This window comes from Desmodus rotundus, chromosome 2 (assembly GCF_022682495.2).
Source record: "Desmodus rotundus isolate HL8 chromosome 2, HLdesRot8A.1, whole genome shotgun sequence".
In the NCBI taxonomy this organism is placed as follows: Eukaryota; Metazoa; Chordata; class Mammalia; order Chiroptera; family Phyllostomidae; genus Desmodus; species Desmodus rotundus.
In genome coordinates this window covers 101711269-101732540 of record NC_071388.1, presented here as the reverse complement: position 1 = coordinate 101732540, position 21272 = coordinate 101711269, and the positions used below count along the sequence as shown (strand labels likewise).

At 44.7% G+C, this 21272-nt stretch overlaps 1 protein-coding gene across 18 annotated transcripts in view; it reads right to left on the bottom strand.

Annotated features, from left to right (window-relative positions):
• Positions 1–21272, bottom strand: part of KALRN (kalirin RhoGEF kinase) — an 838419-nt gene that overhangs the window by 206699 nt on the left and 610448 nt on the right. For all 18 annotated transcript variants that reach the window (XM_053918456.2, XM_053918443.2, XM_053918448.2 and 15 more), the window contains 6 exons: positions 16512–16604; positions 11587–11698; positions 9649–9839; positions 9121–9222; positions 7702–7844; positions 4675–4777 (listed from right to left, as the gene is read on the bottom strand). In XM_053918456.2, coding sequence (XP_053774431.1) covers positions 4675–4777; positions 7702–7844; positions 9121–9222; positions 9649–9839; positions 11587–11698; positions 16512–16604 — 744 coding nt within the window. The remainder of the gene's footprint in view (positions 1–4674; positions 4778–7701; positions 7845–9120; positions 9223–9648; positions 9840–11586; positions 11699–16511; positions 16605–21272) is intronic.

Below are 21272 nucleotides of genomic sequence, written 5' to 3'. Positions count from 1 at the left end.
TTCTTCACTACCACCTCATTACTCAGCCTTGAATAGAATTCTGTAATTTTGGATTTCTTTGAAGTGTGGTTGCAAAGCCCCATCAATTAATAATAAACCTGTGGACAAAAGACTCTTCACGGTGGGATGGCCAGAGTAGCATAAGCATATTACTGACCAAAATAGGAAGGAGCTCAGACCAGTACAGAACAATGTAAGCACACCCATTTGCCTTCAGGGAGATAACACTTTTGCATGGGACAGGTGTAAGGTAGAACCTAATTATGCAGACTATTTGAGGATCAAATAAAAGAAACTTTGGGGAAAGTTATTAATGTCATCTACTGAGGTACCCATGTTGGCTTAGTCAGCATTTGATGCAAAATTAAGAATATTAGATTGATTCCTCATCAAGGGAAGATTTATAACTTAAGTAAGCAACCCCAGATTTCCTACTACTGAGAAAAGTGGGAGAGTTTCCTTTTCTAGAAAGAAGAGTCTGACACAGAGGGTTCCAAGTGCTAAAACGTGGGTGAGAAATGATGAGGGGGTTGGGTACTGGTCTTCTGTCCTCAATCTTGTCTTTTTAACAAGAATTTGGATAAAGCCACATTAGGTATATTTGTCCAATAACGCTCAGGGATGTAGTTGATATACTGGACAAATACTTTATATTCAAAACATGCTGGAATATTGGCATGTAATCCAATAAGAAAAATCTAAGAGATATAAAGTAGTCCAACACTCAGCTTACTAAGTCACCTGCCCAACTAAGGGCGGTCCATAAAAACAGGTTGGAGATTTTATGAGCAATAGTGTACACCCTTCCTGGACATGGGGGACCATCTCAGGGAGATTAGTCAGAGTAGCCCTAGAATGAGAAGCTGAATTCGCATTAATTAGATCACATCTGCATTATTACATACGCTTCCGGATGCCCCATTTTATACAGATCATTACGTATTGGAGTCAATCCAGAAGAAGGCAACTAGAATATGGACGGCTCTGACAACACATTAATATAAGGAACAACTAGCAAAACTGAGGGCCTCCAACCTAAACAGAGAAGATTAAAGACAACTGTCTTCACATATATAAAGACTTACAGGTTACGACTGGCCAAAGGTGGTGCAATTTGAGGATTAAAATGAGTATCTGACAGTGATGCATTTAACCCATTAAATAATACAAAATTAACCTATGAGCCCATGTAAACACAAATATATAAGTCTTAGATATTAAAGGCTAGCAAATGAAAAGAGGAATAAGGCTATTCTGTTTATAGACAGGTAAATTGAAGCTACATCTCTTCAGGCCTAATATGGAGAAGATTCTGCTGACAATTAATTAGGATGAACCCAGAGGACAGGACTCCACTCAAGAACTTTCAATGGTCCCCAATCTGCTAAATAATTGGGTACTGTTATTCATAGTATCTAAACTTTTGTTTCTACTCTAATAAGGGTGGGAACTGAACATTTACTGAATGTCTAACAGATGCCAAGTAAATGTATTTACCATGTTTTTCAGACTATAAGATGCACCCCCCCAAATTTGGGAGGAAAATGGGGGTGCATCTGATAGTCCGAAGGTAGCCTGGTTTGCTGGGGGGGGGAGATATTATGTTATTTATGTTATTAAATATTTTACCACATTTTTTACTTCAAATTTTTTTTTCCTATTTTCCTCTAAAACCTAGGTGCGTCTTATGGTCCAAAAAATACAGTAACTTAATCTTCCCAGTGCCTGAGTGAGATGGGCGTTATCTTTGTTTTGCAGATAGGGAAATTAAGGCACAGTAATTCATGCAACAAGACACAGAGAGTAAGTGCCAGAGCTGGGATTTGAACCCAGGTGTGTCCGGACTCCTTCCTCCCCACCATAGCACACACAATACACACAGGGTGATTGGAAAGGTGACCTAGAGCTCCACAGTCACTCGAATTGGCCCGTTGTGGCCCTTTTAATGGTTATGTTTTCTTCATCTACCCAGCCCAGTAGTACCACTATTCTAATTCCTCTGGATTAGAAGAGAAAGACTGGGGCCTTTCCTAGAAACCCACTGTTAAAGGACCCCGATCCCTGCGAGGTGTGTCTGCCCGTCCTCTACCCACAGCCACCTGAGTTTGCCCCTCTGTTGAATATGGTTCAGTTTCCCTGAATCAATCCACTTTGTTATCTTTTCCTACTTCAGGGTCTGTTTACCAGACCACTTGGAAACCAATGGAGACCAGTTTCCTGGTCTTCTGGTCTAGTTAGTGGAGAATTTAAAGATAGCAATTAATGGTTTCTCTGATGTGGGGAGTGCAGGTCGAGGACACGTGGCTGCTTTGTCATCACTCTTCTGTGTTAGAAAAGCAAGAACGTTCTAAATTACAGTGCATGCTCACAGACAAGCACTCTGTTTCATTCTGAAAGTGTGCCTTTCTGAACAGTTTTCCAGGTTTTGTGTATGGAACACAGAATCTCTCGCCATCTCCTAACCCACTGCCCATGTTTCCCAAGGCTTGGGAAAGTACTTTGGGGTAATGTTCTTAACAGGCCAGGTTCTCCAGCTGACTAAAGCTTTCTGTTTGTAGGTAAAGAAATTTCTAGGCCTCTTTAGCATATTTAAAAATACAGTGTTTGTATGTTTGATGGCTTTTCAGACCACCAGTTTAAGCTGCCTTTTAGTGCTGGCGTTCCCTGAAATCAGGGACTGTGTCCCCTCTGTTAATCACTCCTGTATTTCCTGATCACCTGTGTGTGCCCTGTGCCAGGGCCACAGCAGTGACACACACAGACACAAATGATGCTCTCATCAGGGCTTAACGGCCTGGCTATAGAGACACACAAGACACAAAAACTGCACAAATAAGGATTCACACTCAACAAATAGTCCACATTTCTCTACAGTATCCAGCACAGAGCTCAGCATGTGGTGGGTGCTTTTCCATGAATATGTGATCGGTGGTTTTACAGAGTGTGTGGAAAGACTGAACAGCTGAGACAATCTGAGCATGGGGAGTTCAATGCTGTGACTTTCAGAGTGAGGGGAGAAAGCAGTGAGTTGGGAAGATCTGGGTTCTAGTTTCTGCTTTTCCACTAACTAGTAGAAGTTTCTTGGGCAAGTCACTCTGTCTTTCTGGGCCTCAGTTTCCTGACCTAATAGAATAGTGTAGGCACCAGAATTCTCCATAAGCAACGAAATGCTGCTGTCGAAGATATTTTCATTTAGCCTCACTTACCTTGCCAGAAGACAAGGCATGGCTGCACCGGCGGCTTCCTAGGACAAAGAGCTCTCTACCAAGGGGTCTGGGCAAGTCTGGGCTGCAAGGAGGACAGAGCAGCAGGGGAAGGGATGTGTTCCCTGGACTGTGAAACTAACAGGCTATGTCTGACACGAGAAACACTGCACTCCACTTACCACCCACTGACTATTTAAAAAGAAACACCTTCATTCATAGGATATTCTAGGCTGTACTTCTAAACAACACATCAGAGGAGAAAGGAAAGTACAGAAATAGTTTTCTTTGTATGTTTTTACAAGTGGTAAAAAATAATTTTCCATTCACTCTGATAGTCAAAATGGCTTAGTCACTTGAAGGCAGGATGTCAGACAGAATGACTTTGAATGTCCTTCAACACTACCATGGAGAGTGCTTTAGCGCCATGATCTTAGGAGGGTTGGGGGCACAGTCTTTTTTTCCCAGTGAGAAAAATATTAGGAAAAATCCTAATGAATGCAGATCATCTTTAAAAAACACCCGTAACTCAGAACCCTAAAAGGAAGCAGGGACACAGCCTGCCACCAGAGGCTGGAGGACTAACCCAAAATACTAGGTCTAGATAAACTAGGGCCAGCCAACCTTTGCAAATCCATACCTTCCTCAATAAAATCACTAATACGCAGCAAAAGATCGTCTCATACTCCTCTGACCCTGAGGTAAGCAAAGGAGAGTGGGGTCTGAGGCAAAACCTTGCATATCTCTGCTGCAAACTCACACAGTTGAGTTCTTCCTGTCACTTCAGCAAATGCACTGAGTCCTGGCTATAGTCTCCTTTCTTCCACTTCTCATGAGAGCTACCAAGTCTTGTGTATTTGCTCCAAAATGTAAGAAAGGAAGTGACCAGGCTTTCTCCCAAGACTACTACATCCCTACATGCTGATTCACACACTACCTCCTGGTCCTCTGCCTCTCAGGAACTGAGCCCCAATATCTGACCAGGGGAAGGAATCATCATTCCCATGGGAGCCCCTTTGGATAGGAGGCTCCCACCAACCAGCATCTCTATGGCCATTTCCCAAATCATTGGTCTTGGTCTAACTTTGAGATGAGCCCATTCAAATCATTCTAAATATGAGCCAGTCACAGCCACTAAGGTCTCAGGAAACTAGCTCATCCTCAGCTCCCTGAGTTCCAACCTCTCAGAAGGCAGAGCAGCCCAAGCAGCCCAGGTGGGGCACGTCAGCAGGACAGGAGATTTAGAGACTCTTGCTGTTTACCCTCACCACTTCCGTTCAACTCTCACATGAGAGGTCTGCTCTCAGACAAGATCTCCATGTGTGACATACCTCCTTCAGCCCTACAAAGAGACAACTGGCTCCTGAGGTCAGGCTCCATAATGGGAGAAATTTGGAGGGTGGGGGGTTACTCTTCAGGGGTGGTTAAGCCAACAAGTCTTAGAGGAGGGAAAGTTGGGGCACTGTCCTACCTTGTCACTGTCCACTGTGTTCTGAGAGGTCCTTGAGGCGATGGAGATGGTATCCGGCTGGCTGCTCCCATCCCCTTGACTGTCAACATCCTCCACTCCATCCCTGTGGGAGGAAGAGGAAAAAAAAAACAGGGGTGGGGGTAGGGGGAAGCACTGTGGGTTTTGAGCACACAGCATTTCCAGCTAGGCTGGCAGAGCAGAGCCTCGGACATTTCTAGCAGGGATTTGTCTAAAATTATCCCACTAAAGGAGCAGCCCTGTGTGATTTTCAATGGCATAACCTCTTGTACTTAGTAAACACATAATCACTGTGTTGATAATGGAACATGAAATCAATCCTTCTCCCAAACTCCTCTGGCCCATGGTGTAGAAGAGGCATTTTTACTGGGAATCGGTCCATATTAGGCAGTAGGAAGAGGTATATCCTACTTAGACCTAGGCTTCTATCCATTAGACTGGGTCAGTTTTCCTGCATCCTATAACAGGATGGGGTTTGATTTATAGCTGGCCTGTAAAGAAAACAGAACCGATATTTTTTTGACCTGTGCTTTGTCTGCTCTAGAAACTGGAGTGGGATATTTCCTCCAGAGGAAATTATCTTTGGGAAATTCCTGATATTGTACCCTCAACTCCCGGGTATAGAGGAGGAGTTCACTGCCTTCATTTTCATGGATATTGTTGATCTTGTACTTATTTGTGATGGCTTCTTATAAACACAGAAGGCTGAGGCATCTTCCCAAAGATAGGAGAACAGTGACAGATTCCACAGCAGCCGTGCTCCTCAGCATCTGATAACACAGTTTCCCAAGTGCACCCTGCCCTTTGGAACCCTTCCTAGTCTCCTGGACCATAAAGCTGTCCCACATGTCCCACACGCTCCTTTATCTCTCTAGCTTCAGAACTGTGTCCCAGTCCTTCACCGAACCCATAGCCAGGGCCAAGGGGGATTAAATGCCTGGGAACTGGTGAAGGCTAAATGGTTTGTGTCAAACAACTGGAGGAGATGTGGGCCAGAGGTTGGCTGAATTAGCACAGGGAAGGACAGCTCTTCCACGAGGCTTTTATGAAAGTCACACCTCTGATGCTGCTTACGGAGAAGTCAGGGCATTAGGGAGAAGGGGAACTTGCTGTCTGAGAACGTTACCACACGGGCAAAATACCCATATACTGAAGCTGCGTCACAGAGTCTAAACAATTGTGAGTGCATGTAGGCATGTGTGTGCATGTGGGCACACACATGATGCACATGTATATACACAGTGTCTACTAGTCATAAACGTGTTTTCTTCCACCCAGAATATTTCTAAGTCGACTGCTCTTTTACCCCTCCACCCCCTGCCCCTGTGGGCTTGGAAAATGCCAACTTATTTTGATAACATAAGCCACATGTCTGTAGGAAGGAAAATCTGCTGTAAAAAAATTATGTGATGCATTTCAAAACCAAAAATAAAGGACTTTCAGATCATCTGTTGTTGTAGATATCTGGGCCGCTGCTCCCCCACTTGCAGATAATTGGCTGTACTTTCTGCTTCCCACGACTCTGGCCCATTGCAGGCCCTTCTGGGCCCTCCAGATGAAACTAGTTCTGGGGGAGGTAGGCAGCCCATCTAGGAGTGTGGGTAGTATCCCCAAGCCATTCAATGCTCTATAAACTCTGTCCTCATATCCAGGAGGCCAAGTCAATGAAATTACAGACTTCCTGGCTATTCTCTGCAGTGTGCGCCAAGGTTTCTCACTGTCTTGTCACAGAACAATGGCAGAGAAAAGGTGGGAGGCATTTCCAAGATATGCCCACTCCATGTTCTAGAAATGCTCTCCTATTCTAGGAGAAAGAGGCTCTTTTTCAAAGTAACCCTAGCTAACCTTACTTGAATATCCATTCCCACCATGGTCCTGGACATTCAGCTCTTTAGGTCCGTTTCCTTTCTATCTTATTAATGTAGGGCCTTCCTGCATCAGGGTGTGTCTCTAGTGTTTAATACATCTGTCCCTTACCTGGACTCTGGACATAGGTAACTGAAATAAAAATAACCCTTTTCCCAATACAGCAATAATTTGTCCTTCCAGCACAGAGAGGTGACCACATCCTGGCCAGGCAGGTGTTGGGGCTTTCGCCCCATGGAAGTATCTCTCTCCAGCTCAGCCACATCCTCCTTTTGGCCACCATTTCCCTCTGGACCTGTGCTGCTGCTACCCAGGCCCTGCAGTGGTGCTCCAACCTACGTGTCCCGGATGGCGCCAAAGGGTCCAATAAATCTTCTGGATTTATTCCACTCATGAATAGGGGAGGAGAGGTGAGCCTGTTACCACCAATGGTCATCACCACCAGATCTCTGCTTTTTGCTTTGTCTTTTTCCAAAACTGACATGAAGATTTTGTATGCTTTCTTTTGAAGTATTCTCCAAGAGTCATTGTAGGTGACTGTCACATGGAGACTTGAGAAAGAAATACTTAAGATTAAGAAGTCATCCATTGGTCTAAGGGAAACTGGGATTCAGAATGGCCCAGTGAAATGAAGATACAAAAAATAAGCCCTTTTCTGCCCGACCCCGTTACATTTCTGGCAGGACTCCAGGGGTGTGGCAGTAAGAGCTGCAATGACAACCCCATCAGACCAACCCCCATGCATGACAGTACACAAAGCCCTTTCACTGTCTAACAAGCCCAGAGAGCTCCCCACTCATGGCCCACCTTCTTCTTAAAGCCTTTCCCACTGTCCTACTGGTACTGGCTCCTTTGTCTCTCTATTTCGTGTGTGAAACATGACTTAGGTGGTTCTGGACTCATCTTACGCTTCCTTTTTATCTTCTTGTAGCACCTTGCAGAGTGTGTGTCAAATAAGAGGTGCTCAACAAAGTCCTGCTGAATTGAACTGACAGTAACTGGTGAGATGCTTAAAGAGTAGGTAACTCATCTTAGGTAGCACTTGGTAGGGCTTCATGGAGGGGGGCACTGCCTGCAGAGCACACCGCCCCTCTCCCACTCCCAGAAGCATGTGAGGCAGTACTGGGAGGAGACGCTGGTTACCTCTTACTATTGTTCCTCAGTTTGGCTGGTGTTTTGGGGAGCTGAATTGGCTCCTTTAAAGCTCCTTTCAGGTGAATGATCCTTTCTTGAATCACCTCACGTATGTTCTTGATCCACTCCTGCTTGGTTTCTATGTTGGAGGCCTGGAGTGCCACAGGGAGGAAGAGTCAGGACCCCATCTCCCGTCATCCCACCAAAACAGTTCTCAACCCTCCCTCCTCTCGCAGGCTTTGCCCATTAGTTTTAAGATATCAAACGTCTGAGGAGCTTATTTCTCATGTTATGTACTTAGGACTCTCCAATTCCAGGGACATGCTTCTCTAACTCCTAGAGCAGAGCTATAACCTCAAACGCAATGCAGACTTCTACAAGGGTGCCTTCAAAGTATTTAATGACCTGTGAAGTATTGGCCAATACTGATCTCTGCCCTGGGGCTGGAGAAGTTTCTGGGGGTCCCCTGAAGTCAAGGATAAATGCTTCAGTTACTTGATTCTGGGGTGGTCTGGGGAGCACTAGGAGAGGCAGCAAATGGGCATTTGAAGGCAGCAGCTAATAACCAACTGGTATGAAGAAAGCTCAGGATGTTCACCCCCTAGCATGGCTGACTGGGATTTTAGCTTTGTAAACCTGCTTATTGGAGGCATCACTCCCATTCCATGAATCTCATTTGTCTTTGTGGAACTTTTTTCAGGTAAGTCTGTCTCAGGACAGGTAGCAGCTATGTTGGCAGTTCAGTGATGGGCACTTCCCTAATAAGCAAATGACCGCGGGTGCTGCATGGGGAGGATCTCTTCTCAGTGAGACTAACAAGCACTGACTCAGTCTCCAGGCTACACATGCTATGCAGAGCTGAAAGGCCTCCTTAAGGCCATCGCCTGGTGAAAGGCCCTTTCTTTACATCCCTCTCAATCAGCATAGTTCCCATGCTAGTATAATTTACCAGAGCTTCTAGAATGTAAATCCCCAGAGGACAGGGTCTATAGCTTGCACAGAACTATCCTCCACAGCACTAAGCAGAATACCTTATATGTACAAGGTGTTCAGGAAAAAAAAAGTTGAATTAATATGGAGCAAATCAGGGTGCTTTTTGTCAAAGGGTCAACTGTTGTCTTTGACACTTGAAGGGGGCATATGGACAGAACATCTTTGAGTGGGCCTGTTGAGGAAGCCCAGTAGGCCATGTCCTGACTTCTTCACTCTCTGCTCACACAAGCGCATGGACTTAGAAGACCACTCATCTTGGAGATGTTGAGTCCACTTTCATGACAGAATTTGCTTCTCAGTACCCATGCAATGCTGCCCTTTCCAGAACAGGCCCAGTGCCCTGTGGAGTCTCCTGGCCCTAGTTTTTAGGTGTAAGGTGCCCACATCCCTCTACCCCCAGCCCTGGTCTTGTGCCCAGCAGACAGCAGTACTTACTTTCAGCACGGTTTTATTGTCTGAGGATGGGGTGCGCCCAGACCACAAGGCAAATTTGCAGGGATCCCCCTCTACGTGCTCGGTCACACCCAGCTCTGAGGTCTGTAGACAGGAAATGCCTATGAGAGGCGGGGAAGGGGAGGGCAGTGGGGAAACTTAGGGCTGGGATGGGAAGGGAAAGGCAACAAAGAGGAGAGGACCGAGGAAGGGGCTTTTGTCAATCAAACAAATAGACTGGATATTTTGTTCATCTACCCAGGATGAAAGGACCTACAGGCTGGTGCCTGATTAGCAGGTAGCAGGGAGGGAAGGTGAAGAGGGTGGTGCTAAAAGCAAAGAATTGTGAACTTCAAAATGCAGACTTGGGAGTTGACAGGGGAGCTTTCCAAATAGAAGGCGTTTTCATTTGTCCAGGATGGCTTTCGTGTGGTGCCAGGGGGACAGATGAGCTGAGTGTTCAAGATCCCTTCCTGCCCAAGGGCTCTATGAAAACAGGGAGTCTTGTCTTACCCCACCTGTCCAACCTACCAGTAGCTTGTTCTTGTAAACATATTTTGTGTGTCCTGAAGAGTCTTTGATCTCCTTGCTAAAAACCAAGGAGATCTCAAAGAGGAACAAGTGTCGCTCCCGCCCCTTCCGGATCAGTGACTTCGGGTCCCATACTTGAAAGGCATCCTGGAGAATCAGCTCCCCCTGCACATCCAGGTTCTCGTCGAACCCTGAAAAACACCCATTTCCACCCTGTGGAGTTTTTCTAGGGCCACAGTAAGGGTGCCAGGTTCCACTCCCCTCTTAGAGAAAGGCTTCCCTAACTGTGAGCCCTCAGTTCCCACAGTGTGTTCTCTCTCAGCTGGTTCCTGAGACTCCTGAGTACTTGAGCAGATAGCTCTTTGGAACTGTAATCAGATCCCCTACCTGCACCAGCTCTCCCACCCATAACTGGTACTGGTGGAATCTCCTGCAAAGGTCCAGGCAGTCTCCCCACAGCTCCACTGTCAGTGTGGGACCTCCTGCAAGGGTGAACCCTACAGCTCCCCAGCGCCCCTGACTCAGAGCTCAGTGTGGGGCTAAGGACAAACACTGATGGATTTAATGCCCTTGACTCCACTTTATTTGTAGTGGCTCTATTTCTCATATTCCATTCCTAGGACAATTTCCTTTGTTCTTATATTGTGTGATGCATAAACATTGAAGAGTTTATATTTATACCACTTTAAATGTTTAACAGAGATTCCGAAACCTCACTGTGCATACAAATCACCCAGAGGGCTTGTGAGATCACAGATTGTTGCCCACCACTCACCTCCCAAGAGAGTGGGATTCAGTAGGTGTGGGGTGGAACCCATGAATTTGCACTTCTGACAAGCTCATTAGTGTTACTGCTGCTGGTCCACAGACCATACCTGGAGTAGTCAGATCCCGAATACAGGTTAGGGTAAGGCCAGAGGAGAAGGGTACACCCAGGGATGGGAGCAGGTGCAAACATAACAGAAAGGGGTGGAGAAATTGTGACAAAGGAATATGTTCAGATGATTAGTGCTTTGTCTGGAGAAGGTAACCAGGTTCCTTTGTGTGTAGAACCAGGCTCTCTTGCTAAAGGTGACCTAGTAGTATTGAGACCAGATTAAGTTTTGTAGATGGGAGGTGGAGAGATGGGGGAGAAAGAGCATCAGCTGTTACATGAAAAATAACAGTTCACAGGTTTACATGTTTACAACAAAGTATACTCATCTCCTGCAACGCCTGTTTGACAGCCCTGACTGGGAGAGTAAACTCATCGAGAACTTCCACCCAAATATGGCTGCTCTGCTCATCTCCTTTGCAGCATCAGAAACACTTGATTGGAGTCTCACGCTACCAGGTTTCTGGGTCCCAAGACAGGACATGGTTCCAGTGGACTGAATGTACTTCGGTGAAGTCCTGTCAGGTTTACCTGGTTGGACTTGCCAGCATAAGGGTAGCCGCAGACCAATGTGAATGTACTTAATGCCACTGAACTGTACACTTAAAAACGGTTCTAGTGGGAAACCTCAGGTTATGTATATTTTACTACAATAAGAAAAGAAGGGAATGAGGCTGAAGATGTGTGCTCACACATGCAGGATTTCTACTTATTCTGCTGACAAGTGCAATGCAAGTGCTTTGCAGATGAACAGGACTGCTGTGGGTCAGGGCTGTAGCACACCTGTAGTAAAGATGATGGCCTTTCCTAGACTACCTCACAGGCAGCAAGGAATCCACATGCTGGGATGGCTTAGGCTGGGTCATACCTGGAGGCGGTGTTAGCTGGGCCGGACCTCCTGCAGCCCCTCTCACACTGCCCAAGGACCTATGGAACAACTTGCCATTTCTCCTCTCTTCCAGCCTTGCCCCTTGCCTGACTTCATGCTACTTCCCTCCCATGATACAAGCTCTCTGGTCTTAAGAAAGGAGGAGGCTCCCTGAGGAGGCTGAGAGGACAGCTACCTTCCAGCATGCTGACGTGCATGGCATCATTGGCTTTCTTTGGGACACTGAGCATCACCTCCAGGCCATCCTTAAGCTCCCCCTTCCCCTCTTCACAGCAGGTTAAAAGTTCCTGGGAGAAAAGTCCAAACATAATTAGAACCATTCCCACAGCTTCCCTACCCTCCCACCACCAAACCAATAAAGCAATTACACACCAGCTTCATTCTCTATAATGGTTCCCTCTAAGCTACAAGGAAAGTGGGGTGGCGTGGGATGGGATTATCTCCAAAGAAGTCAACCACAATTTTTTTCCCCAACTGAGCTTCCTCAGCTCAGCTCATCCAAACTAACTCAATTCAACCCAATTCCCAAATGGCTGACACCATAAGTCAGCAACTAGGGTGTTCTCTGTCACTTGACTGCCCTCCTAGAGAAGGGGATACCCCTTGGAAAACACATGAACAGAGGTGCAGTACTGTGGAATCGTAAAGAGAAGACAAGCGTGTGCCAGGAATGCTCAGAATCATTTATCACTACATGACTAGCACCACTTTTATTTATACACCTCTACTGCCTGAATGCTGGCTTCCACCACACTGGGAGCAATCTGGGGCTACATTCTAGGTTATAGCATTTCAGACTTACAAAAGATTTTTAGATCATATGGATTGGGAGTTCCTAACCCGGGGTCAACAGATGGGGTCCTGGACTAGTCAGATGAGGAAACTTATTAAGAGGGATAGAGATCTCCCCCCAGGTTACAGAATTCATCGGAGGTAATGCAGGGGCTTAAATCCAGGTCTCTTAAATGCAAGTCCAGTAATCCAACCACCACACCAACCCTGGCTCTCCATGTCCTCCACCAGACCGAGACTTCTGCAGCATGCCCTCTCTTTTACTTTCTCATTGGAAACTAGGTCTTTACCATCTCCATAGAAGATATATAGTATCTGGCTGATGGAGAAAAGAAAATTTCCAACTATCTGAGGAATCATAAAGACCATTTAGAATGATTTTGGCCATATCAGAAAAATGCTGGCTTTAATTTTTCTTATCAGGGTTATTGTATCTTGTTCACTTTGACCCTGGGAAGGAAACAGTTGAGCAACAGATCTGCAATCCATACTCTCTCCTTGGGGGGTTTGTTTAGGGGGAAGGGGAGGCAGGAAATGGGTGGGTGTGTGGGGATGTACTTCCAGGAAAGAAAGAAGTTGACCAGATCAAACCTTGTAAACAAGTCAATGACAAACCTTCTAGCAAATAAACTAATGATAGTTGCTGTGGAATGCTTTTGGTGGAATATATCTGGCCTATCCATCTAGGACTTTTTATGGTAAACATACCTAGAATCTGGGGCTTTTGGGGCATGGTTCCTTGGAAAGTATCACATAAGCTATGCAACTAAGAAAAAAGTGACTTCACGACCAAAATGGCTCTCTTCAGGTAGGTGATATGACGCAACAAGTATTTTAGAAACCTTGTATGTTAACCAGGGCCACAGCACACCCTGATGCCGCAAGAAAGGACTTGAAACTGTTGGCAGTACTGGACTTCTCTCCGTTTACCTGTGCCTTAAGATTATTTGCATCCTTGAAATTGCAGCTGTGCACCATTTAAGGATGGGGACACGTTCTGAGAAATGTGTCATTAGTTGATTTCACCATTGTGTAAACATCACAGAATGTACTTACAGAAACCTAGATGGAATAGCCTACTACATACCTATAGGGGCTATATGGTATAGACTATTGCTCCTTGGCTACAAGCTTGTATAGCATGTTACTGTATCAACAACATGAGGTTAAAACACGAAGTACACGAGGCTGCTGCCGGTGTAACGCGGCGTACTGTTTTACAGCAAACATCTTTTAGTAAATCGAAAGAGTACACCCTAGAATAATAAAAGAATAGCAAATATACAAACCAGTAGTAGTCATTTTTATCATTATCAAGTATTATCTGTGCACATAGTTGTGTGTGCCATCCTTTCTATATAGCACAGTGGGCTTGTTCACACCAGCTTCACTACAGCATGTGAGTAATATGCTGTGGTAGGACGTTTGATGGCTGCAGCATCACTAAGGCAACAGGAACTTTTTCAGCTCCATTATAATCTCATGGGATCACTGTCATATTGCAGTCTACAGCTGATCGGAATGTCATTAGCCCATACCTGACTGTTTTAGCAAAGCTTTATACTTGGAAGGATATCAGTTTAGTGAAAATCTGGTATGAAAATCCAACCCTTTGTATTATCTTGGATATGCTCCCCATGAAGAAGGGAGCTTTGCATGTCCATGGAGCAGGTGAACTGCCCAGAGCACATGTTTGTGAGGTAGAAGTGCTCAGCTCTCAGCTCTGTCCTTGGCACTGGTCAGTATAACAGTTTTGTTGCATTTCCTTCTGCCAACCTGAACCTCTGATTTTCTTCACCGCTTTCCCAGTTCTAACCCTCCCAGCCCTTGTTTTCATACATCATCAACAGAACTTCTAGGCAGAAACATAAGAGAGAAATAAGAAATATGCTTCAGTTTACAACAGAAAACACCAATTAGTTTAACCCCCAAAGCAATTTGGCAAGTCTGCTAATCAACCAGCAAAGCCAATAAGTTCTATTTGGATTCTGGCTATAGTTTATGACAAAGAGAAGGCTCCACATTTAATATACACTGCAAAAGGAAGTCTTTACTGTCATATAACACCTAACGTGAGGAACCCCAGAGGATACTGATAATTAAATATCAATTTATTTGGAGTAAAATGGACTTTAATGAGAAAATAAATTCCATATTATTTATTTATAGTTGAAGGTCTGAGAACTATTTTTCTTTTACTCAGCAGGCACTCTGCTACCAGCACATTTGAAAGAGGCCAAAATTACCTTAAGTGTTTTTTTCCAATAATTCTACCATTTCTTCACAACCAAATTCCCACTACTTTATTTTTTCCCTTGTCAGTTCTGTACAGTCATATCTCCCTAAAACATTCAACAGAGAACGAAGGCCCAGGGCCCACCCCTCAGTCTGCCTAAAGCGAAATAGAGGACAGCCTATCCCATCTCCACTTTCCTCCTTGTCTGTGTCACAAAATTAATCCCAGGAACCCCAGCCTTATGGGTTTTAAAGGGAGAGGTGAAAGGCTGTTTTTCTCTTAGAACTGCATCTCAATGAATGTAAGACACTGTCAGTGTAGATGGGTGAGCTGGCTCCTACCCCCCCGCCCCCCGCCCTCCAATTACTGAAAAGGCTTGGGGATACCTTAAAAAAACCTGCAAAAATAAATTTAAAAAATTGTTTGGCATCAGAAAATCATTTAGAAGGGTCAAGCGTTATGTAGGATAGGGAAAGGGGAGTATAATTAGACTGTACAGATCTGGGCTAAGGAAAAACTACTGTAAGGAACCGAACTCAACGCTAACTATCTGACAGTCAAAGGTAAAGGAGGATCTAAAGCTCCTGTAATTTAAAGGTAGAAAGCACACCAATTTTTCAGGAGACACGTTCTCCCCACCCCCAACACCCCACACGGAGATCTTGTGGGAAATTCTGAGTCTTCATATAAGAAACTCCATAACAAACAGGACATCTTCAGGAGCGGTTCTGCCAGAACAGCCATGGTGTCCTGCACTTTGTTATTTCTCACACTAGTCCTCGGTAAAGGCCATGGGCACAACGCCACATCGTAATTCTCCAAGTCATTTCTGCACAGTCGGATGACTTGAACGTCTGGGAGCAAGAGCCCATAGTCTCTTCTTGGAGACAGGAAGGAGGTTTGAGGAAGGAGGTTTGAAGTAGGAGGCTGAAGGGAAAGGATGGAACAGGGCCCTGCCCTGACCTAGAGGAGTAAGAGAGGTTCAGGGCACAGGCTCACTGCTGCCCCCTCTGTGCTCATCACAGAACCACGAGTGCCAAGCCAGGGACCCCACAGACCTAACGATGGGCACACTCTCTAACATGACTGGAAATCTAGATACGAAACTAGACGGGTTTTCAGATTTCGTGAAGTTAGAATATGTGAGATTCTGCAAGTGCCAGCCTGCAAACCAAAGGGTTGCAGGTTCAATTCCCAGTCAGGGCACATGCCTGGGTTGTGGGCCAGGTCCCCAATAGAGGGTGTATGAGAGGCAAACACACATTGATGTTTCTCTCCCTCTCTCTCTCCCTTCCCCTCCCTCTAAAAATAAATAAGTAAAATGTTAAAAAAAAGAATTAAGATAGACAGGGGTTATATGATGACCTATAATATCAATTTCCTGGGCTTTCTATAAGGAAATGTCATATTTTCAGACTGTCAGTATATTCTCCCCTGAGAAGAATCAGCCCAAATTACTTAGTATTTTACATAATTTTATTATTTAACTGTTAAAGAAAATATTTTAGAAAAATCCAAATTTCTTGGTTGGCTCCAGAACCTCTAAAATATTAGATCCTATAGACATAAGAGTATCATTGTGTTTTAATATGCAATCTTCAACTATTTGTATAGCTTCATAGCCTTGACAAACATAGAGATTAAAACAATGGCAAGTACTGCCCTGGACTCCATCCAGTGCCCATGCAGACTGGCACTGCCCTAAGGCCTTGGCCTTTGATCCTATCAGAAGCAGTGGCCTCCAGGGGGGAATCTTCTCTAGGAGGGAAGGACAGGAGAGGCTCTACATACCAGCCACTGCCTGGGGTGGCAATTGCTAAAAGTTGTACAGAGGTGGGTGGGTGTGAAGTAGTCATAACCTGTTCCTGCTCCCAAAGAATGAGACCTGGAATTTCACAGGATAGGACATGCAGTCTGGAGCCAGCAATGCCCACACGGGCTCATCTCTGAAGTTATGCTCTAGGTAGAGGAAAGGTCTTTAGGTGGAAGCTTTTCCACCCTCAGACAAAGCTGGGACTCCCTGGCCCCAGCACTTGTGTGTTAGAGGGTGACACAGAGGGGAGGGGAGGTACCTTCAGGAGCAGCTGGTACTTGGTGATCCTCTGGACAGGTTTGATTAGGTAGGAAGAGATGGAGTTGGCCAGACCATGCCGCTGCTGTATCTCCTGCAGGATGAAACAGCACCGTAAGACACGGAGGAGCATGCGTGCACGTGTGTTCTAGGAGGAGGCAGGAGGGGTGAGAAGAGAGGACAACAGAAAAAAGGGTAGATGATTATGAGAAACTGTTCGTTGATGGGGAGAGGGAAGCAGAAAGAGACATGCAGAAGACTAAGGTGCATGTGTAAATAATCAATAGAGAGAAAACAGAAAGATGGCAAAAGGGGAGGAGCTTTAGGGAAAGAGAGCAGATTTGTGAAACAAATGGAAATTAAGAAGAAATAGAGAAACACAAAGGTAGAAAAAGAAAGTGATAAGGTAAATATTGGACAGGAGGGTAAAGGAGAGGTGAAGAAGAAGAAGTGAAAGGAAATAAACCCAGAATGGAGGAAATGAAAGGGGAATAAAAAGGAAGATGAGAATAAAGGGAAGGCAGAGAGTAAGCCTCTGATTTCTGTTGATGGTTCCTGCGTATTTATCTGCCTGTGGTCTCCTTCTTAAAACTGCACAAGGATACATCTTATTTCCCATTCCTCCTCTCTTCAAATTTAATGCATCCCGACTTAGAATCACCATTTCCTTCTTACAACTTTTTCATTGTGATCAATGGTACCTCCTTCATTCTTCAGGTCTGTTGAGTTGGAAACCATGCAGTCATTTTCAGTTGTTTTCCTTCTGTCACCCCTGACAACTGGGGAAGACAAGTCTTTCCTGTCTATTTTCACCCACACCACCCATATCATTCATGCCCAGGCTATGACTGTGGCCTCCAACTGCTGTTTGTGCCTCTAGTCTCTCATTTTAATCCACTCTCTAACCTACCTCCAAAATGATCTCCCATCCCCCAAGGTCTAGGTGTAACGACAGTGAGGGGAGGGTAAATTTTAGTCTCTTCCTTCAAGAACCTTACATTCTAGCTAGCTGATAATACTCACACACATGAAATAGACAGCAACGAAGGATAACTGTAAGTATTCTCACTGGTTATAGCCAGAGAGACCAGAGAAGAGTCACTGGCCCCATGAGTGGTTTTACAGACATGAAGCCTTTGGCTGGGGCTTGGAGGGTTGGTTGGGGTGGTGAAGTGGGAAGCTGGAAGAATGATTCCCTATAAAGGGAAACTATATAGAGCAAAATACACAGGAAATAATCATTATATATTTAGGTGATAATGAGGACCATGTCTGAGAGGTACAGAGGATGCACACCTAGATTCTAGAAAAAGTGAAAAATATAAGCAAGTTAGATAAGCAAGATGCTTTTAGGTAATTGCTAAGGTTGAGCTAGAATGAAGAATTAGGATTTATTGGTGAATTTCTCAATGTAAAGGATTGTAGATATTTAATGCAAGGAAAACTTGAAAGCAATGTTTCAGGAAGAGTAATTTAAGTCTAATAGCAACATGGGGGTTGGAAAATAGAGACACGCAGACTGATTAGGAGGTTATTGAAAAAGCCTAAGTGTAGACATAGAGCTACCATGTGACCTAGCAATTCCATCCCTAGGGACACAGGGTGGGGCAAGAGTAGGCTTAAAGTTATGAATACTTGAAACGGTTTATCCTTGTATTATTATTTATTAATTACTGTATTATTTTCCATATAAATAACTAAACCTACTTTTGCCCCACCCTGTGTGCCCAAGAGAAATGAAAACATATGCCCACACATAAACTCGTACACAATGTTTATAGCAGTGTTATTAATAATAATATGGAGAAGGTGGACACAACTCAAATGTCCATCAACTGAGGAACAGAAAAACAGAATGTGATATATCTGTACAATAAAACACTACTTGGCCATAAAAAGAAATGAGGTACCAAGACATGCTACAATAGAGATGAACCTTGACAACATCACGTTATGTGAAAAATCAAGTCAGTCACAACAGAACACATATTACACAATTCCACCATTATGAACTGTCCAGAATAGGCAAATTTACATGCGAGAAGAGAGATCATTGGTTGCTGGGGAGTGGTGGGGAGGATAAGGTTGGGGGTGGTAGCTGGAGAGGGCAGGGTTGCTTTATGAAGTGATAAAAATATTCTAACATTAACATTGACTGTGGGGTAGTTGCACAGGTCTGTGAATATGTGTGTGTGTGTGTGCGCACGCACACACACACAGGTTTTAAAGGTGGGCCTAAGCTAAGACTAGTGAAAACAAAGCATTAGGAGAAATAAAAAGAAACATTTAAAGTTAAACAAGTTAGGACTTGCTATGTGGAAAAGGATAAAGAAGAGGGAATAGTAAAAAAAATTACTCCGTTTCCTGACAATTATCCCAGAAAGCAGCAATTTTCTCACTCACTTGCCTCTTCCCTAGAGGTGTGTAGGTGTGGCAGGACTTGTTCAAGGATGATGGGCAAGACAGCTGGCAGCTTGACTCTCTTTGGCAGAGTAAACAGTGAGCTTATTTGGGAGCTTTGGGAAGACAGCACGTGCAATAATAATGTACCTGTGGCAGTCCTCCCCTCTGACAGACGCCATCTTGGGGAAGGCGGCCTGTGGGTCAGTGAGGAAGGGGGCTGCCTCCAGTGGCGAGGTCAGCAAACCACACTTAGTAATCAACACGGCATCAGGCATCACTGCCTCACAGTTTTCGTATCTGGAGTGGAAAATTCTGGACCATGTGAATATGTGAGACTTTCCAGGTCTTCAGTTTTCTGTGTTCTCTTTACAAGAATGGGTGATAAGGGGCTGCCTTTATTAAGGGCTTATCTGTTTTATAGAATGAGGGCCTAAAGCAGAGAGTTCCCAAGTGCAGAATTTAGGGAAATCCTTCTGATGGGTTGGAAAAAAGTTGCAGAAATTATGCTTTCTGGAAAGCTTTGGGAACAATCAGGAGAGTTAACTACTCCCTCTCCCCACCTCCAGGACAAGCTCTGAGAACTCCTACTGGACTGGAGTTCTACCTTCCATTGGCCTTCCCAACTAATGTAGAGGCTAATTAGGCACTACTTTGGAAATGGAGGGTCGGGTGGAAAATTTGGAGTCTATCTGACTTCTCAGTCAAAGTCCAGAAATTGGCTAGAAACAGGAATATGAGGAATGTGGGACTAAAGGAAAATACGGTTTAACACCAGATACTGTGATCTGTCCAAAATGAACCAGGCAAACCATTAGCTAACCTCAAGGGGCTTACAGCGGGGGGGGGGGGGGGGGGGGGGGCGGTGAGGGGATGGGGGGAAGATGTAAGTAACAAAAAGGTACAATGTTAACCTGCCAAAAGGCAAATTGTTACAAATGCTGAGAGTAATGCTAAGAGTAATAAGGTATGCATAGAGAAAGGGAAGGATCGAGTCAGAAAGCAACACCAGACCTTTAAAGTAAAGGAAGAATTCTGAAGGGTGACATTGCACGTGTTTGAGCGTGTGCATGTGTGACAGAGGGGGTCACAATCCATTTTAGGCAGAGCGAGCAGGGTGAGCAAAGATTAGTAAGCAGGATTGTCTAAGGCAGTGGCCCCCAACCCCCAGGCCACAGACAGGTACTGGTCAGTGTCTGTTTGGAACTGAGGGTCCACACAGCAGGTGGTGAACTTGAATATGATGTGCTTGAATCATCCCCAAACCATCCCCACTCCCCACCCCGGTCTAAGGTTTGCTCAGAGCAAAGGGCATGTATGTTCAGAAAAATACAAAGTCAAAGACAGAACAAAATGCATTTAAAACTTCAAAAAGACCCTTCTGGATACTGTTGATGAATAGTCATCCAGAAATATTTTCAGGGAAGCACATTATTAAGCAAAGATAATGGCATAAAACATTCCATAAACTCTGATGACAAGTTAAGGTAGCACTTTACTTGGGTTTTCTGTTTTCAGAAATTCCAGTTTGGAATCTTCCAGTTTGGGATCTTATAACCATTTTCATATTAATGCTCCATTAATAAAGCATATGCTTTTTCTTGCCTGGTTTTCTCCCATTCAAGTGTGATTGCTTCACTGAGCAATAGGGTCCTTGGGGAATTATTTCTGTTGTGGCAGTGTCAGGCTAGAAGGAGGCTCAGAAGGTTTATTTTGTAAACATGAGTATGGAACTGGAATTAAATGTCTGTATTCCCCAGAGGGCCTGGCATACTATCTTGCATCCAGTAGACATTCCAAATATTCATGGAAGGAATGGAAGCAGGTGGGCAGAAAGACAGACTGGTAGACATGCTGAACTTCGAGTTTTTGTCACTTTGGATATGTCTACCAGAATGGGCATCACTGTTATAGTCTCTCTCACTGAACTTCCTTCCTGCCCCCCTCATTTCTTCTCTCCCTCTTATTCTTCCCTTGGATCCTGCAGTGACCAATTTGATTCTTTTCACTTTAGGTCACTCTCTGGGGACCAGAACTTACAGACTTATACCATCATTCACCAACAGAATTGGATCCTCATTCAACACCGAAGGATCTGACGAGGCCCATCAGCTCTGACCCTCCTTCTGGCTTCCATTACTGCACAAGTGCTCAACGTGGAAACTTTTAAAACTCTCAAGGCCCAGACCAAACCCAGGTCAATCAAAACAGAATCTCAGAGGTGGGACCCAGAATTAGCAGTTTTCAAAGCTCCCCAGGTGATTCCAATGGTAGCCAACATTGAAATGATTGTATTAGAGTAGTGGTTCTCAAACTCGAGTAGGCACCTGAGTCCCCTGGAGGACTCCTTAACACCCACACT